This window comes from Chlorocebus sabaeus, chromosome 1 (assembly GCF_047675955.1).
Source record: "Chlorocebus sabaeus isolate Y175 chromosome 1, mChlSab1.0.hap1, whole genome shotgun sequence".
Lineage (NCBI taxonomy): Eukaryota > Metazoa > Chordata > Mammalia > Primates > Cercopithecidae > Chlorocebus > Chlorocebus sabaeus.
This window is the reverse complement of record NC_132904.1, coordinates 12,396,976-12,413,805: the sequence shown is the minus strand read 5'-3', so window position 1 is coordinate 12,413,805 and position 16,830 is coordinate 12,396,976. Positions and strand designations below refer to the sequence as shown.

General features: G+C 44.6%; 1 protein-coding gene across 3 annotated transcripts; it reads left to right on the top strand.

Annotated features, from left to right (window-relative positions):
- Positions 1-38: 38 nt before the first annotated feature.
- On the top strand, positions 39-16,461 carry SDHAF2 (succinate dehydrogenase complex assembly factor 2). 3 transcript variants are annotated; one of them, XM_073015713.1, is made up of 5 exons: positions 121-164; positions 8,458-8,551; positions 8,697-8,920; positions 9,093-9,202; positions 15,666-16,461. In XM_073015713.1, exons 3-5 carry the CDS (start codon positions 8,697-8,699, stop codon positions 15,794-15,796), a joined length of 465 nt encoding a protein of 154 aa, XP_072871814.1. In that variant the 5' UTR covers positions 121-164; positions 8,458-8,551; the 3' UTR covers positions 15,797-16,461. The 3 variants fall into 3 exon arrangements, with proteins under 3 accessions (XP_007994382.1, XP_007994383.1, XP_072871814.1); XM_007996191.3 differs by lacking the exon at positions 8,458-8,551 and having other exon boundaries at positions 39-164; XM_007996192.3 differs by lacking the exon at positions 8,458-8,551 and having other exon boundaries at positions 113-340.
- The last annotated feature ends 369 nt before the right edge of the window (positions 16,462-16,830 follow it).

The following is a 16,830-nucleotide window of genomic DNA, read 5'->3' as shown; positions in this document are numbered from 1 at the left end:
CCACTTCCGGCATACGCAAGGACGCACCTTCCGCCTCAGGTCCTCCGTGGCTGCCGTAGTCGGCTGGCCGTGAGGCTAGGAGTTCCCGGAAGTGCCCGGGCAGCCGGTTTCCGGTGCAGGTGGGGAAAATGGCGGTGTCCACAGTGTTCTCGATTTCATCGCGGGTGAGGAGAGAGAACGTTCTAGCGTCCGGGGCGGGCGGCAGCGCGGATTGCGCTTTGTCTTCTTCTGTGGTCTCTATCTTGGGGAGCGTTCGTCTGCCTGATAGCCTAGGGCAAGGGCAGGCCCAGGGAGAGGCCGATTCTGCAGCTCAGGAAATAAAGGTCGCTTCCATTCTTTGGTGAGCCTACTGTGTGCCGGTCTGGAAATAACTGCTTAAACGATAAGTCATCGTCCAAGACTCAATTCACCTCTCACCTACGTCGCAGGCGGGGTTAGCCCAACTTCCTCTGGACGCCCCTTCTCCCCGTTCTTTAGTCTTTAATGCCTTTCGTGGTTTCACATAGTATCTTGAGCTCTTTGTTTTGTTTATAACGGACATATAATAATTGTACGTATTTAAGGGGGTAGAGTGTAATGTTTTAATACATGTGTACATTGTATAATCAAATCATCAGTAGTTAGCATGTCCATCACCGCAAATCTTTATCATTTCTTTGTGGTGATAACTTTTCAAGATCTTTTTCTAGCCATCTCAACATACACAGTACAGTGTTACTAGCTGTAGTCACTCTAATATGTAATAGAGCACTGGAACTTATTTTTTCCTATCCTGCTGTTACAAAGTAACGAACTTTGCCTCTATCTTCCCCTCCTACCCCCATCCTTATCTTTGTTCTTTTTTTTTTTTCTATAGACCGAGGGACTTGATCTTTATTCTTTTTTGATGTAGGCGTTTACACTATAAACTTCCTTCTTAGTACTGCTTTTGTGGCATCTCACAATTTTGTATATGTTGGGTTGTAGTTTGTCTCAGGATGTTTCCTTTTTGTTTGTTTTTTGTTGTTTTCCTTCGTTTTTCTTTTTTCTTTTTTTTTTTTTGGAGAGACAGGGTCTCACTATGTTGCTCAGGCTGGTCTCAAACTCCTAGCCTCAAGTGATCCTCCCGCCTCAGCTTTCCAAAAAGTTCTGGGATTACTGGCGTGAGCCACCATTCCCGGCGTGTCTCAAGATATTTTCTAATTTTCCTTTTGATGTCTTCTTTGACTCATTGATTATTCAGGAGTGTGTTGTTTAATTTCCACATATTTATGAATTTTCCAGCTTTTCTTTTGCCATTGATTTCCAGGTTTTAATAAAATGTCTCTTGTACAGCATATAGTTGAATCTTTTTTTAGAAATTCATTCAGCCATTTCATGTCTTTTGATTGGGGAGTTTATTTTATTTTATTATTATTATTAAATTTTTGAGACAGAGTCTCGCTCTGTTGCACGGGTTGGAGTGCAGTGGCGTGATCTCAGCTCACTGCAAGCTCTGCCTCCCGGGTTCATGCCATTCTCCTGCCTCAGCCTCCCGAGTAGCTGGAACTACAGGTGCCCGCCACCATGCCCAGCTAATTTTTTGTATTTTTAGTAGAGACTGGGTTTCACCGTGTTAGCCGGGATGGTTTCGATCTCCGGACCTCGTGATCTGCCCACCTTGGCCTCACAAAGTGCTGGGATTATAGGCGTGAGCCTCCGTGCCCGGCCTGGAGTTTAATCCATTTATACTTAAAGTAAATAGTGGCTGAGGTGAGTGGATCATGTGAGTCCTGAAGTTCGAGACCAGCCTGGGCAACATGGCAAAACCCCTTCTCTACTAAAAAAATTTACAGGTGTGGTAGTGCACACCTGTAGTCCCAGCTACTTGAGAGGCTGAGGTGGGAGTGAGTCTGAGAAGTCAAGGCTGTATTGAGCTGTGATTTTGCAACTGCACTCCAGCCCAGGCATTAGGAGTGAGACCTTGTCTCAAAAAATAAATAAAATAAAATAGGGAAGTACAATTATCCCTTTGTATCCATGGGATGACTATTGTAGGACCCTCTGTGGATATCAAAATCTGCAGATGCTCAGTCTCATATAAAATGGCATAGTAGTTGCATATAATCTACACATATCCTTTCTTTTTTTTTCTTTCCTTTTTTTTTAAATTATACTTTATGTTCTAGGGTACATGTGCACAACGTGCAGGTTTGTTACATGTGTATACATGTGCCATGTTGGTGTGCTGCACCTATTAACTCATCATTTACATTAGGTATGTCTCCCCCACCCCACACATCCTTTCATATGCTTTAAATTATTTCTAGATTACTTATAATACCGAAAACAATGTCAAGACTATGTAAATACTTGTTATACTCTATCTCAGTTGTTTTTTAATTGTTGTATTATTTGTTATTTCTTTTGAATATTTTTGATCCACGGTTGAGCGTGCAGTTGGTTGAGCGTGCAGTTGGTTGAATTTGCAGGTGTGGAACCCACAGATATGGAGGGCCAACCGTGCTTGCTGTTGCCATTTTGTAAACTGTTCTCTGTCTTACAACTTTTTTGCTCCTCTTTTCCACTCTTGTCATCCTTTATATTTCATTGACTTTTTTTTCTTTTTGTAGTCACATAGTTTGAGAAATGAATTTCTCATTTCCTTGTATGTCTTACGCAGGTATTTCTTTGTGGTTACCACGTGGCTTATGTAAAACATAACAATCTGTTTTGATTGATAACTTAATTTCCATTGCATACAAAAACTCTGCTCTTTTATGACCCCTTTTATGTTATTGGTGTCACAAGTTACATCTTTTTATATTGTCTCCATTAACAAATTTTTATAGTTATTTTTATGCTTTTGTCTTTAATTTCTATACCAAAATTAAAAGTGATTTACATACCATAGTTACAGTATTATAGTATTCTGTACTTGTCTATATATATATATACACGCAGATATATATATATATATATTTTTTTTTTGAGATGGAGTCTTGCTCTGTTGCCAGGCTGGAGTGCAGTGGCACGATGTTGGCTCACTGCAACCTCCACCTCCTGGGTTCAAGCGATTCTCCTGCCTCAGCCTCCTGGGTAGCTGGGAGTGTAGGTGCGTGCCGCCAGGCCCAGCTAATTTTTGTATTTTTAGTAGAGATGGGATTTCACCATGTTGGCCAGGATGGTCTCTATCTCTTGAATTCGTGATCCTCCTGCCTCGGCCTTCAAAAGTGCTGGGAGTGTAGGTGTGAGTCACCACATCCAGCCCTGTATTTGTCTATATATTTACCATTACCAGTGAGCTTTATGTTTTCTTTCTTTCTTTTTTTTTTTTGAGACAAAGTCTCGCCTTGTCACCCAGGTTGGAGTGCAGTGGCATGATCTCAGCCCACTGCAACCTCTGTCTCCCGGGTTCAAGCAGTTCTCCTGCCTCAGCCTCCCGAGTAGCTGGGATTACAGTCGTGTGCCACCACAGCCGGCTAATTTTCATATTTTTAGTAGAGACAGAGTTTCGCCATGTTGGCCAAGCTGGTCTCTAACGCCTGACCTCATGATCCGCCTGCCTTGACCTGCCAAAGTGCTGGGATTATAGGCCGTGATTTTCTTTTGTTGTCTAGTGTCTTTCCTTTTCTACTTGGAGGACTTCTTTTAGCATTTCTTGTAAGGCAGGTCTAGTGGTGATGAACTCCCTAGCTTTTATCTGGTGAAGTCTTTATTTCTCCAACGTTTTTAAAGGACAGCTTTGCCAGATATAGTATATCGGGTTGGCAATTCTTTTCTTTCAGCATCTTGAATTATATTATCCCACTCCCAGCCAGCAAGGTTTCTGTTGAGAAATCTGATAGTCTTTTGGAGGCCTTCTCATATGTGGTAAGTTGCTTTTTCTCTTGCTGCTTCCAAAATTTGTCTTTGACTTTTGACAGTTTTTTTTTGGAAAGATAACTGTCTTTAACTGACAGGATATAAAACATGAGCCAGAGAAGCATACAATTATTTTTCATAAATTTTTTTTAATGTCTTAGAAACCTTTATTCTTAGAGTTTTGGGGATTTTGTTGTTGTTATTGTTGCTCTATCTCGGCTGCATTTTGTTGTTGTTGTTGTTGTTGTTGTTGTTGTTGTTGTTGTTTGAAATGGAGTCTCGTTCTGTTGCCCAAACTGGAGTACAGTGGCCCGATCTCAGCTCATTGCAACCTATGCCTCCCGGGTTCAAGTGATTCTTCTGCCTTAGCCTCCTGAGTAGCTGGGACTACAGGACACCATGCCTGGCTAATGTTTGTGTTTTAGTAGAGATTGGGTTTCACTGTGTTGGCCAGGCTGGTCTTGAACTCTTGACCTCAAGTGATCTGCCCGCCTCAGTCTCCCAAAGTGCTGGGATTACAGGCGTGAGCCACTGCGCCCAGCTATTTTTTATAATTAGAGAGCTATTCCTGCCTGCAAAGACAAATATATTCCAATAGAAATTTCCGGTGATAATTTCTTTAACGCAACTCGTAACAGTGTCACACAATTCCCTGGAACTATGTGACAACCATTATTGTTTCTTGTATGGAATGCTGCCTTGATACTAACAGGAAAAAAAGGGTGAAATTTGACTAAAATAATAAGACATCCCAATTATTAGAATAATTACCTTGTACTGATGATTATAGTCCTCCCCATCCACATTTATTTCTGTAGAAATTACTCAACCATGTTATTTTAGTACAGAAAGTAGGAATCCCTGCCTTCAGTCTGCATCAGAATCTCTTAGAGGGCTGTTAAAAATTCATTCATCAAGGCCCAGTCCTAGAGATTCTGATCCAGAATGTTTATGGTGGGGCTTGGGAATCTGAATTTTCATTGCATGCTGTGTTAGTTTACTGGGGCTGCTATAACCTGTGTGGTTTGAAAAACAGAAATTAATTTTCTCATAGAAATTTCTAGCCTGGAGGCTAGAAGTCAAGAGCAAGGTGTTGGCAGGTTTGGTTTCTTTTGAGGCCTCACTTTTTGGCTTGCAGATGGCCACCTTTTCACTGTGTCCTCACATTTCTCTGTGCGTGCACATCCCTGGTGTCTCTTTTCTGACTTTAAAGAGATAGGGTCTTGCTTTGTTGCTCAGGTTGTAATTTAACTCTTGGGTTCAAGCAGTCCTCCCACCTCGGCCTCCCAGGTAGCTGGGACTACAGGCACAGGCCACTGCACCCAGCTTTTTCTGACTTTTGACAGTTAGATTAAAATATGTCTCAGTGTGGACTTCTTTGGGTTCGTGCCAATTGAGGTCTGTTGGACTTGAATCTGGATGTCCACTTCTTTCCCCAACTTTGGGGGTTTTCAGCCATTATGTCTTTTTTTTGAGATGGAGTCTCACTCTGTCACCGAGGCTGGAGTGCGAAGGCGCAGTCTCAGCTCACTGCAACCTCTGTCTCCTGGGTTCAAGCAATCCTCCTGCCTCAGACTCCCCAGTAGCTGGGGTTACAGGCATGCGCCACCATGCTTGGCTACTTTTTGTATTTTTAGTAGAGACGGGGTTTCGCCATGTTGGCCAGGCTGGTCTAGAACTCCTGATCTCAGGCGATGCGTTCACCTCAGCCTCCCAAAGTGCTGGGATTACAAGCATTAGCCACTGAGCCCAGCCAATTATGGCTTCTAATAAGCTTTCCGCCCCTGTCTTTCTCCTATAGGACTCTCATAATGTGTATATTGATCTCCTTGATGGAGTCCCTAAGGCTTTCTTCACTCTTTCTCATTTTTTTTTTTTTTTTTAGGAAAAACCCTTATTTCAAATGACTGGTCCTTGAGTTTGCTGACTCTGCTGCTTGATCAGGTCTACTATTGATCTTCTCTAGTAAATTTTTGTGTTTATTTTATTTTATTTTATTTTATTTTATTTTTTTGAGATACAGTCTCGCTGTGTCGCCCAGGCTGGAGTGCAGTGGCACGATCTCGGCTCACTGCAAGCTCTGCCTCCCAGGTTCACGCCATTCTCCTGCCTCAGCCTCCCTATCAGCTGGGACTACAGGCGCCCGCCACCACACCCAGCTAATTTTTTATATTTTTTATTAGAGATGGGGTTTCACCACATTAGCCGGGATGGTCTCCACCTCCTGACCTCGTGATCCATCCGCCTCGACCTTTCAAAGTGCTGAGATTACAGGCGTCAGCCACCACGCCCGGCCTAATTTTCAAATTTTTATATATTTTTATTTTTTAGAGATGGGGTCTCACTGTGTTGCCCAGGCTGGTTCTCGAACCCCTGAGCTCAAGTGATCCTCCAGCCTCAGCCTCCCAAAGTGCTACAATTATAGACGTGAGCCACCATGCCTGGCCTCCTCTAGTGAATTTTTCAATTCAGTTACTGTATTCTTCAGCTCCAAAATTTTCATTTGGTTATTTTTTAATGTTTTCTGTCTTTTTATTGGTATTCTCATTTTGTTCAAGCATCACTTTCCAAAGCTCATTGAACATCTTTATTATGACTAGTTTGAATTCTTTATCAGGTGATTCATATACTTCTGTTTCTTTAAGGTTCGTTTCTGGAGATTTATTTCATTCGTTTAATTGGACCATGTTTCCCTCTTTATTCATGTACTTGGTAACTTGTACTGGTGATTTCTACATTTGAAAAATCATCTGTCTCTCCTGGTCTTTGTACTGGTGATTGGCCTTCACCAGTCAGCATGGATAGAGATTCTGAGGGCCTCTCAATCCTTTCCTGAGGATGTGTCTTTTCTGGACTTGTGTATGTAAATTCCCAATGAGAGGGACTTGCCGGTTTCCTTTTGCAGGAGCTCGTAATTTCTTGCTCCCTCTAGTGTCTGCCTGTGATACTGCAGTTTCTCTGGAGCTGCTGCAAGTCTCCCAGCTGTCTTCTTCAGTGGCCTCCAGACTTTTAGAGTATGCCATGTCCCATCAGTGCCCCAAGCTGGGCAAGACAGAAACCAGTCCCTCTGGTAGCTTCTCCAAAAGACAGAATGTTACAAGGGTGTGGTGGCTCGCGCGTGTAATCTCAGCACTTTGGGAGGCCAAGGTGGGTGGATCACCTGAGGTCAGGAGTTCGAGACCATCCTGACCAACATGGAGAAACCCTGTCTCTACTAAAAATACAAAATTAGCCGGCCGTGGTGGGGCATGCCTGTAATCCCAGCTACTCGGGAGGCTGAGGCAGGAGAATCGCTTGATCCTGGGAGGCGGAGGTTGTGGTGAGCTGAGATCACGCCGTTGCACTCCAGCCTGGGCAACAAGAGCGAAACTCAATCTCAAAAAAAAAAAAAAAAAAGTCAGAATGTTAGATGCACACTCCCCCTAACCCTGGGAGAGGCCACCGGGCTGTATTGGCCTTTCTCTGCGGTTTCAGGGAAGCTCTGGATCAGCAGCAAGCCACCAGGCATTTAGAGTGTGCTAGATCCTTTCAAGTGCTTAGAGACAGAAACCAGTTCTCCAGGGAGCCCCTGAAAAGCTAGAATGTTGGATGCACACTGCACCTCTTTCCCTCCCTAGGGAGAAGCTGGGAGGTGGGAGTTTTCTCCTGCTTGTTCTGCACTGAGCCAAGGATGAGTGGTGAGGGAGTGAGTGCTTGCCAGTCTAAACTGTCACCTTTGTTCTCCATGGTTCTTTGTTCTCCCTCAACCTGCTGCCCTTTTCTGTCAGTACTTAGATTCAAACAAAACAGAAACCTGATCCCCCCAAAGGGCCGAACATTATACATACTTTTCAGTCTTCTCTTTCCATCTCAGGTAGAAGCTAGGAGCTGGGGGTTATCTCATGATCATGCTTGGGCAGGGAGGGGAGAGACTGGCATATGAGTGCTACAAATTGTTCTGCTGGCTTTGATGCAACTGGTTTTGTGCTCACCTGGGAAGCGGGAGCCTCTTACTGGTTTCTGGATTTCTCATAGGGAATTGGTTTGTTTGTTGCTGTTGGCTCAGTGTCTCCATCAGGGGAGGAGGATCTGGGGTTTCCTACTCCACCATCTTCACCTCTTGCTGAGGTCACCACCTTGACATCATATCTTGATAGTTTATCCACTTCTCTGGATTGGGAGCCTTTGGGGGATTAGGGATCATGCTGTCTCTGTGTGCTCAGGATTTGACACAGGTGAGTGAGTAGAGTATAAACCATACGGTAAGAATTTTAAGGGAGTGCAAAGGAAGGAAAAATTATTTCTGCCGGCATAGTTTCTGGAAAGGAACTGGTTAAGGACACATTTGCAGTTAGGACTGCGTTTTAATTCTAATTGCAGTTACTATTTGGATGATTTGGGGTGAGTTTTTGAACCTTCCTGAGCCTCTCTTTCCTTGGCTGTAAAGTGGGGACAATATCAGCATAATTTCTTTTCTTTTTTCGGGGGGATAGGGTCTGTTGCCCAGGCTGGCATGCAGTAGTACGATCACAGCTCACTGCAGCTTTGACCTTCCAGGGCTCAGATGGTCTTCCCACTTCAGCCTCCTGAGTAGCTGGGACTACAGGCATCGTGGTGGGACTACCCCACTGTGACTAATTTTTGTATTTTTTGTAGAGACAGGGTCTTACTATGTTGCCCAGGCTGGTCTCGAACTCCTGAACTCAAGTAATCATGCTTGCGTCAACATCCCAAAGTGCTGGGATTATAGGTATGCGCCGCTGTGCCTGGCCAGCAGCATAATTTCCTCATGACTAAATGTGATTGAATGCATTCAGCACCTAGTAAGCATTGAGTAAATGATAGTGATGATAGTTGTCATTACTGTAAAGATGTTTGTGGTTTGTTCTTTTCAGATGCTTCCTCTGTCAAGGCACAGTCTGTTGTCTCCTTTGCTCAGCGTGACATCATTCAGACGCTTCTACAGAGGTGACAGCCCAACAGATTCCCAAAAGGATATGATTGAAATCCCTTTGCCTCCATGGCAGGAGAGAACTGATGAATCCATAGAAACCAAAAGAGCCCGCCTGCTCTATGAGAGCAGAAAGAGGGGAATGTTGGAAAACTGCATTCTTCTTAGGTATGGGACTAGGAGCCTTTTTTTTTTTTTTTTTTTTTTTTTTAAATCAGGCAGCCTCCTGAGCCAGAGTAGGTTCAGAGAGACTCCCGGGAGTAGGATTCTTGGTGTCACTTCTCTTTTATTAGACATAGCCTTCTCAACCTCTTTTTCTTTTTTTCTTTCTTGTTTTTAGCCTTTTTGCTAAAGAACACCTGCAGCACATGACAGAGAAGCAGCTGAACCTCTATGACCGCCTGATTAATGAGCCTAGTAATGACTGGGATATTTACTACTGGGCCACAGGTACTGGGCACGATAAGCAGCATAATGTGAAAATAGGACAGTTTAGGCTGATTTGAGTCTAGAATTGTATCCTAGATAATTTTTTTCTTTCTTTCTTTCTTTCTTTTTTTTTCTTTTTTTGAGACTGAGTTTCACTCTTGTTGCCCAGGCTGGAGTGCAATGGCATAATCTTGGCTCACTGCAACCTCTACCTTCCAGGTTCAAGCGATTCTCCTGCCTCAGCCTCCTGAGTACCTGCGATTACAGGCATGTGCCACCACGCCTGGGTAATTTTGTATTTTTAGTAGAGACGGGATATCTCTGTGTTGGTCAGGCTGGTCTCGAACTCCTGACCTCAGGTGATCCACCCGCCTTGGCCTCCCAAAGTGCTGGGATTACAGGCATGAGCCACCGTGCCTGGCCTATAATTTTTTTCTTTGATTCATGAAGTAGACACTCAACCCAAACACTGTTCAGATTTTTGTTAAGTGTATAAAATTTGTTTTAACAGTTAAGGTTCTTTATTTGCAAGACAGAGTAGAAACTTGTCTGTCTCACTTAAGCAAAAAGGAGTTTAGTGGAAGGGTATGTGACGCTCACAATGTCAAAGGTTGAAGAAGAACCATGCTGGGAATGGAATGGAATCAGACAACTAAGTCTGCATAGCCGGAGCTCCTCAATAGTTTCATTCTGGCCGGGCGCGGTGGCTCATGCCTCTAATCTGAGCACTTTGGGAGGCTGAGGCGGATGGATCACTTGAGGTTAGGAGCTTGAGACCAGCCTGGCCAACACAGGGAAACCTCATCTCTACAAAAAATACAAAAATTAGCCGAGGAAGGTGGCGGGCACCTGCAATCTCAGCTATTTGGAAGGCTGAGGCAAGAGAATCGTTTGAGCCTGGGAGACAGAGATTGCAGTGAACTGAGATTGCACCACTGCACTCCATCCTGGGCAACAGAGTGAGACTATGTCTCAAAAAAAAAGTTTCATTCAGACACTGCCTTTATGAGGAATGAATTCTAACTGTGTATAGTTAGGATTAACTTTGGCTATAAGTAAAAAAAAATCCAAAACAATAATGGCGTAAACCAGGTAGAATGGTCTTTCTCATGACGGAAGTCCAGAGGAAGGCACACTCCAGAGCTTACAGAGGGGCGTCAAAAAGTCATGGGTCCAGGTCACCCCAACTTGCTGCTCTTTCATCCTAGCATGTATTGTCTACTTCTTGATGCAGGACAGCTGCTGGAGCTGTCCTGTTCACATTTCAGCCTGGAAAAAGTGTGTGGAAGTGCATACCCCTCCTTGGTAGATCCCGCTCAGGAATTATCCAGCATACTTCCACTTATTTGCCATTCCCTCTTGTGTTACCATGTGCTGTTTTCTCATTTCCATAGTTTGTGACGAGGTCTGCTGTATCTTTGTTCCTTTGTGTGTATCTTCTTTTTCTGAATCTTTTCAATATTTTGTCTTTGGTTTCTAGCTATTTCAATATTATATATGTAGGATTTATTTGATATTTATGTATATATAGGTATTTGATATTTATCGTGCTTTTGGGTTCTCTGGGCATTTTGGATCTGTGTTTTCATCTTTTATTATTGTTGAAAAATTCTTAGCTATTATCCCTTCAGATATTTCTTCTGCTTTGTTTTCTCCCTCTTTTCCTTCTAGGATTCTAGTTATACTTAGTTAAATGGTTTAATATTGTCCAACAGCTTTTGTGGGGGTTGTTTTGGTTTTTTGGTTTTTTGAGACAGTCTTGCTGTGTCACCCAGGCTGGAGTGCAGTGGCGTGATCTTGGCTCACTGCAACCTCTGCCTCCTGGGTCCAAGTGATTCTCATACCTCAGCCTCCTGAGCAACTGGGACCACAGGCACGTGCCACCATGCCTAGCTAATTTTTTTGTATTTTTAGTAGAGACAGGTTTCACCATGTTGGCCAGGCTGGTCTTGTACGCCTGGCCTCAAGTGATCCATCCACCTCAGCCCCTTAAAGTGTTGGGGTTACAGGCGTGAGCCACTGTGCTCAGTCTGCCAACAGCTTTTGGGTTCTCTGTTTTGTGTTTTTTCATTTTTTTTTCTCTTTGTATATCAGTGTGGGTAATTTGTATTAGATAATATCTCTTGACTTATCTTCCACTAATTCTTTCCTTGATGATGCCAAATCTCATGATGAGCCTGTTGAAATCATTCTGCATATCTGCTACTGTATTTATTTTTAGCATTTCTGTTTGACTTTTGGAGTTTCTAACTCTGCTAGAATTTCTCATCTGTTCATACATTTTGTCTGCTTTTTCCATGGGTGCCTTTAATATTAGTCATAGTCATTTTAAATTCCCTGTCTGATAGTTCTAACATCTGGGTCATCCCTCAATCTGCTTCTGTTGATTTCTTTGTCCCTTGACAGTGTGTTGTTTTTCCTTCTTTCGTGTATGTGTCTCTAGTAATTTTGTGTTGATTATTAGACATTGGGGTAAGACAGTAAAGACTGAGGTATGTATTTATGCTTACAATCGGGGTGCTTCTGCTTTACTGTTAGTATGGGGATCAAGTCAGTGAGTTGGGAGGTAAGCTCAGCTTGGGTTTTGTTTTTGCTTTGGTTACCTTCATTGCATTACCAGTGTCTAGTGTTAGTTAACATGTGCTTAGGGTGGAAGCTGGCTCTGTCGCCCAGCCATCTTGGCTCCCTGCAACCTCCACCTCCCGGGTTGAAGCAATTCTCCTGCCTCAGCCTCCTGAGTAGCTGGGATTACAGGTGCGTGCCACCACGCCTGGCTAATTTTTTGTAGAGATGGGGTTTCACCGTGTTAGCCAGGATGGTCTCGATCTCCTGACCTCATGATCCGCCCTCCTGGGCCTCCCAAAGTGCTGGGGTTATAGGCGTGAGCCACCGTGCACGGCCTCCAAAGGGTTTCTTCTTTTTTTTTTTTTTTCTTTTTTTTTGAGACGGAGTCTCGCTGTCACCCAGGCTGGAGTGCAGTGGCGTGATCTCGGCTCACTGCAAGCTCCACCTCCTGGGTTCACGCCATTCTCCTGCCTCAGTCGCCCGAGTAGCTGGGTCTACAGGTGCCTACCACCACCCCTGGCTAATTTTTTGTATTTTTAGTAGAGACGGGGTTTCACCGTGTTAGCCAGGATGGTCTCGATCTCCTGACCTTGTGATCCGCCCGCCTCGGCCTCCTAAAGTGCTGGGAGTACAGGCATGAGCCACCGCGCCCGACCAAGGGTTTCTTAAGAGAAACCCTATTCTACCTTCAGCTCTCAGCCTTCCTTGCATTTCTGTGTCTCAGAGGGAATCTCTGTCTGTGTTCTTATCATCCCCCAGTGCAGCAGCCTTCCTGTTGCTTTCCACTTGATGCTTGGTTCAGGAGAGGAGAGATTGGGATGGCACTCTCTGTTTTCCTGGTCTAGCCTTAGTCCCAAGTGGCCCATGTGGTCCTGGGTCTTGGAGCTGGGATTTCTCAGTGATAGTGCCTCTCCCATAGGGGTAGAGGAAAAGAGTCCAGGCTGGGCTTTATGCTTTTTTTTTTTTTTTTTCCTGAGACGGGGTCTCGTTCTGTTGCCAAAGCTAGAGTACAGTGGTGCAATCTTAGCTCACTGCAGCTTCGAGCTCGGCTCACATAATCCTCCTGCTTCAGCTTCCCAAGTAGGTAGGACTAAAAGTGCATGCCACCACACCCAGCTATTTTTGTTTGTTTGTTTTTGTAGAAATGGGGTCTCACTGTGTTGCTCAAGCTGGTCTCAAACTCCTGGCCTCAAGCAGTTCTGCCTTGGGTTCCCAAAGCACTGGGATGTGCATTTTTTTGGCCGCATTGGCTTTTCCCCTCCTCCTGGTCTTTATCAATGAGGGAGGTTCTTTCTAGCCTCCTGCTTTCTACCCAGTCTTTGTCAAGAGCACACCTTTGTGAGAAGAACCTGTGAGTGGGTGCATATTCCATTTGTCTGGGGTTTTATTTTTATTTTTATTTATTTATTTTTTTGAGATGGAGTTTCACTCTTGTAGCCCAGGCTAGAGTGCAGTGGCACAATCTTGGCTCACTGCAACCTCTGCCTCCTGGGTTCAAGCAGTTCTCCTGCCTTAGCCTCCCGAGTAGCTGGGATTACAGGCGCCCGCCACCACACCTGGCTAATTTTTGTTATTTTCAGTAGAGACGGGTTTCACCATGTTGGCCAGGCTGGTCTCGAACTCCTGACATCAGGTGATCCACCCGCCTCAGCCTCCCAAAGTGCTGGGATTACAGGTGTGAGCCACTGTGCCCAACCTGTATCTGTGGTTTTATACACTCATGCTATCCCACACTTGGCTTTTTTTTTGAGACAGAGTCTCGCTGTGTCTCCCAGACTGGAGTGCAGTGGCACGATCTCAGCTCACTGCAAGCTCCACCTCCCAGGTTCACGCCATTCTCCTGCCTCAGCCTCCCGAGTAGCTGGGACTACAGGCGCCCGCCACTACGCCCGGCTAATTTTTTGTATTTTTAGTAGAGACGGAGTTTCACCGTGTTAGCCAGGATGGTCTCGATCTCCTGACCTTGTGATCCACCCGCCTTGGCTTCCCAAAGTGCTGGGATTACAGGCATGAGCCACCATGCCCAGCCTCCACTTGGCTTTTAACAATTCATTGCAAATTTTAGTGGCACAGGCCTGCAGTCCCGGCTGCCCTGGAGGCTGAGGCAGCAGGATTGCTAGAGCCCAGGAGTTCTGGGCTGCAGTGCACTATACCAGTCAGGTGTCTGCTGTAATAAGCTTGGCATCAATATGTTGACATCTCAGAAGCAGGTGACCACCCGATTCCCTAAGGAGGGGTGAACCAGCCCACGCTAGAAGTGGAACAGATCAGAATTCCTGTGCTGATCAGTAGTGGAACTGCACCTCTGACTAGCTACTGCAGTCTACCCTGGGCAACATAAGGCTGGCCCTGTCTGTATTAATTTAAAAAAAAATTTTTTTTTTTTTTTTTTTTTTTTTTTTTTTTTTTGAGACAGAGTCTCGCTTTGTCGCCCAGGCTGGAGTGCAGTGGCCGGATCTCAGCTCACTGCAAGCTCCGCCTCCCGGGTTTATGCCATTCTCCTGCCTCAGCCTCCCGAGTAGCTGGGACTACAGGTGCCTGCCACTTCACCCGGCTAGTTTTTTTTTTTTTTTTTGTATTTTTTAGTAGAGACGGGGTTTCACCGTGTTAGCCAGGATGGTCTCGATCTCCTGACCTCGTGATCCGCCCATCTCGGCCTCCCAAAGTGCTGGGATTACAGACTTGAGCCACCGCGCCCGGCCAAAAAAAAAAATTTTTTTTAGCTGAATTTCTTTTACCCATTTGTATGATGTCCAGTGTCTCTTATTCCTGTGCCTGCCACAGGTGAGCAAGTACACGGCTCTCGTTTCTCCTTTGAGGGGCCTCTTTTTCCTTAGGTTTCATCTGTTGGGTTACCCTATGACCTCAGCTCTCTGATATCTTTGAGAAGAGTCATGATATTTGTAGTTTATGTGGCTTTTTTTGTTGTTACAGTGAGTGTGATATTCTTTCCAACTTTCTGCATTCTTGGAGGAAGCCAAAACCTCTTTGATCTTATTTTGATTGTCACATGAAAACAGAGCCCTCACTAGATGCCAGGCCCTGTGCCGAATAAGGGAGAATCTGACTTGGTTTTGAGGAATTCTCTCTCCTGGCATCATACCTAGAGTTGGTGGAAGGGTAATTCTGGAGCACATTTCCTCGGCTTTGGCTTTGGAAAGCAAAAAAGCAAAGTGGGAGGCTTTGCTTGTAATTGGCATCTTAAATAAGTGTCCCGAGGGTGTAGAGAAAGGTCAGAGGGAGCAGTGCACTGCCAGACCTGCTGCCGTAGACCGAGGCTGACCTTCTCATTCTTCTGACTCAGTATCTTTGTTGCCCGTTCACTGAAATCTGGTTCTTTAGGCCCATGACAGTTCTGTGTGCCTCTAATATCCTTCCAATAAATTCCTTTTTGCTTATGTTTACTAGAGTTGTTAGTTTCTGTCTCTTAAAACTGAGGACCTCTAACTGATTGACAAAGGAGAAGGAGGTTTTGTTTCAAGAAATGTATACATTGCAAGGGAAAACACAATGTCTGGGGAACAATGGAATTGACAAATGCAAAGCAAGATAGTACAGCCAAGATTGTGCGGGCCAGGGGTCAGCAAACTTGTTCATAAAGGATCAGATAGTAAATATTTTACTTGTAGTCATATGGTCTCTGTTGCAAGTACCCAATTCTGCTGTCATAACACAAAAGCAGCATGGATAATATGTAAACCATTGGGAGCAGCTGTTCCAATAAAACGACTTGCAAATATAGGCTCCCACAGTTTGCCACCCCCTGGTATAGGCTAACATCGTGTATATTTAGAAGAAGGATGGAGACAGTCTATATATCCATCTGTGGTTTTTGGCCAATGTTTCAAGTTTTAAGGTTCTCATACCTGAGCATTGACTGATTATGGCATAATTTTTTCTGCCCACTCTTCTCTTGCAGAAGCTAAACCTGCCCCAGAAATATTTGAAAATGAAGTCATGGCCCTGCTGAGAGACTTTGCTAAAAACAAAAACAAAGAGCAGAGACTGCGTGCCCCAGATCTCGAATACCTCTTTGAAAAGCCACGTTGAGCTGTGCTGCACAGCCTGGCATAGGGGTTCAGTCTGCGGATGGTAACTACTTATGATGGACGTTAGCCTTGGCTTCCAGCTTCTCTTTAGATGCCCAGCTGCCCCACCCCAGACCATTGGTCCTGCCTCAAGTGATGGACACAACCCTTTCCCAGGACATACATGTAAATGTGCAATGTGACTCATTCTCATACTTTTTTGTTCAACTGTGAGCCTCAAAAGTGATTTGTCAGCAATGCTGGCATGCAGGCCTTGCCTGGCTGCTATCTCTAGAGGAAGTCTGCCACGAGAGGGCGCTGCAGGCAAAGCAATTGTGCTTGCTCATTGCCTCAGCCCAAGTGTACTCAAAGAAAAGAGGCAGCCAGCTGTGCGTGCGGTACGGAAAGCCGCCCGCCCTCCCTGCAGCTCCCTGCCCTCAGTGGCCCAGGGCTTTGTTGAAGTGGAACTCCCCACTTCCAACCTGGTATGGCTCCTTCTGCGAAGGGAAGCTGATCCCAGCCTCCTGAGCCAAATCCTTCAAAGGCACAGCAGGCAGAATGAGGGCCACAGGCAAGAATGGCATAGGCACGCTGCTTAAGAGTCAACATCTTCATCATTGGGCTTTCTTTAAAACATACACTTTGTAAGTTGAAAGAGAATTATTAAAGAATACTGAAAAAAGGAAATTTACAATTTCCCAGCCCTCACAATTAATTTTAACTTTGTCTATTTTCATATAACCCATAGTCATATGTTTATGGAGTTTTACAAATTCACAATTACAGGTTTTATTTTCATGTAGCACTATAGAAAACTTTCCCCCTCATTCCTACAGTCTTCACAGTTATTTTAGTTGACTAAATAATAATACATAAGAAATAATATATTAGAATGAATTAGTTAGAAGTGTTTTTAAAAGCTCTGTGTGACTTCTGTGTTGCTAGTGGTGCCCTCCCTGGAGGGGTTTTGCCCTCAGAGCTGTAATCTAGGCAGTAGAATCAGTCACCCAAACTGGACCAGGTGCATCTTAAGGTGTTGACCAGAAGAAGGTCGGC

Coding starts and splice junctions, on each gene's coding strand:
- SDHAF2 (XM_007996191.3), top strand. CDS start 129: ATGGCGGTGTCCACAGTGTTCTCGATTTCATCGCGG. Junction 8,921..9,092: donor GAAAACTGCATTCTTCTTAG/GTATGGGACTAG, acceptor TCTTGTTTTTAG/CCTTTTTGCTAAAGAACACC. Junction 9,203..15,665: donor TATTTACTACTGGGCCACAG/GTACTGGGCACG, acceptor CTTCTCTTGCAG/AAGCTAAACCTGCCCCAGAA.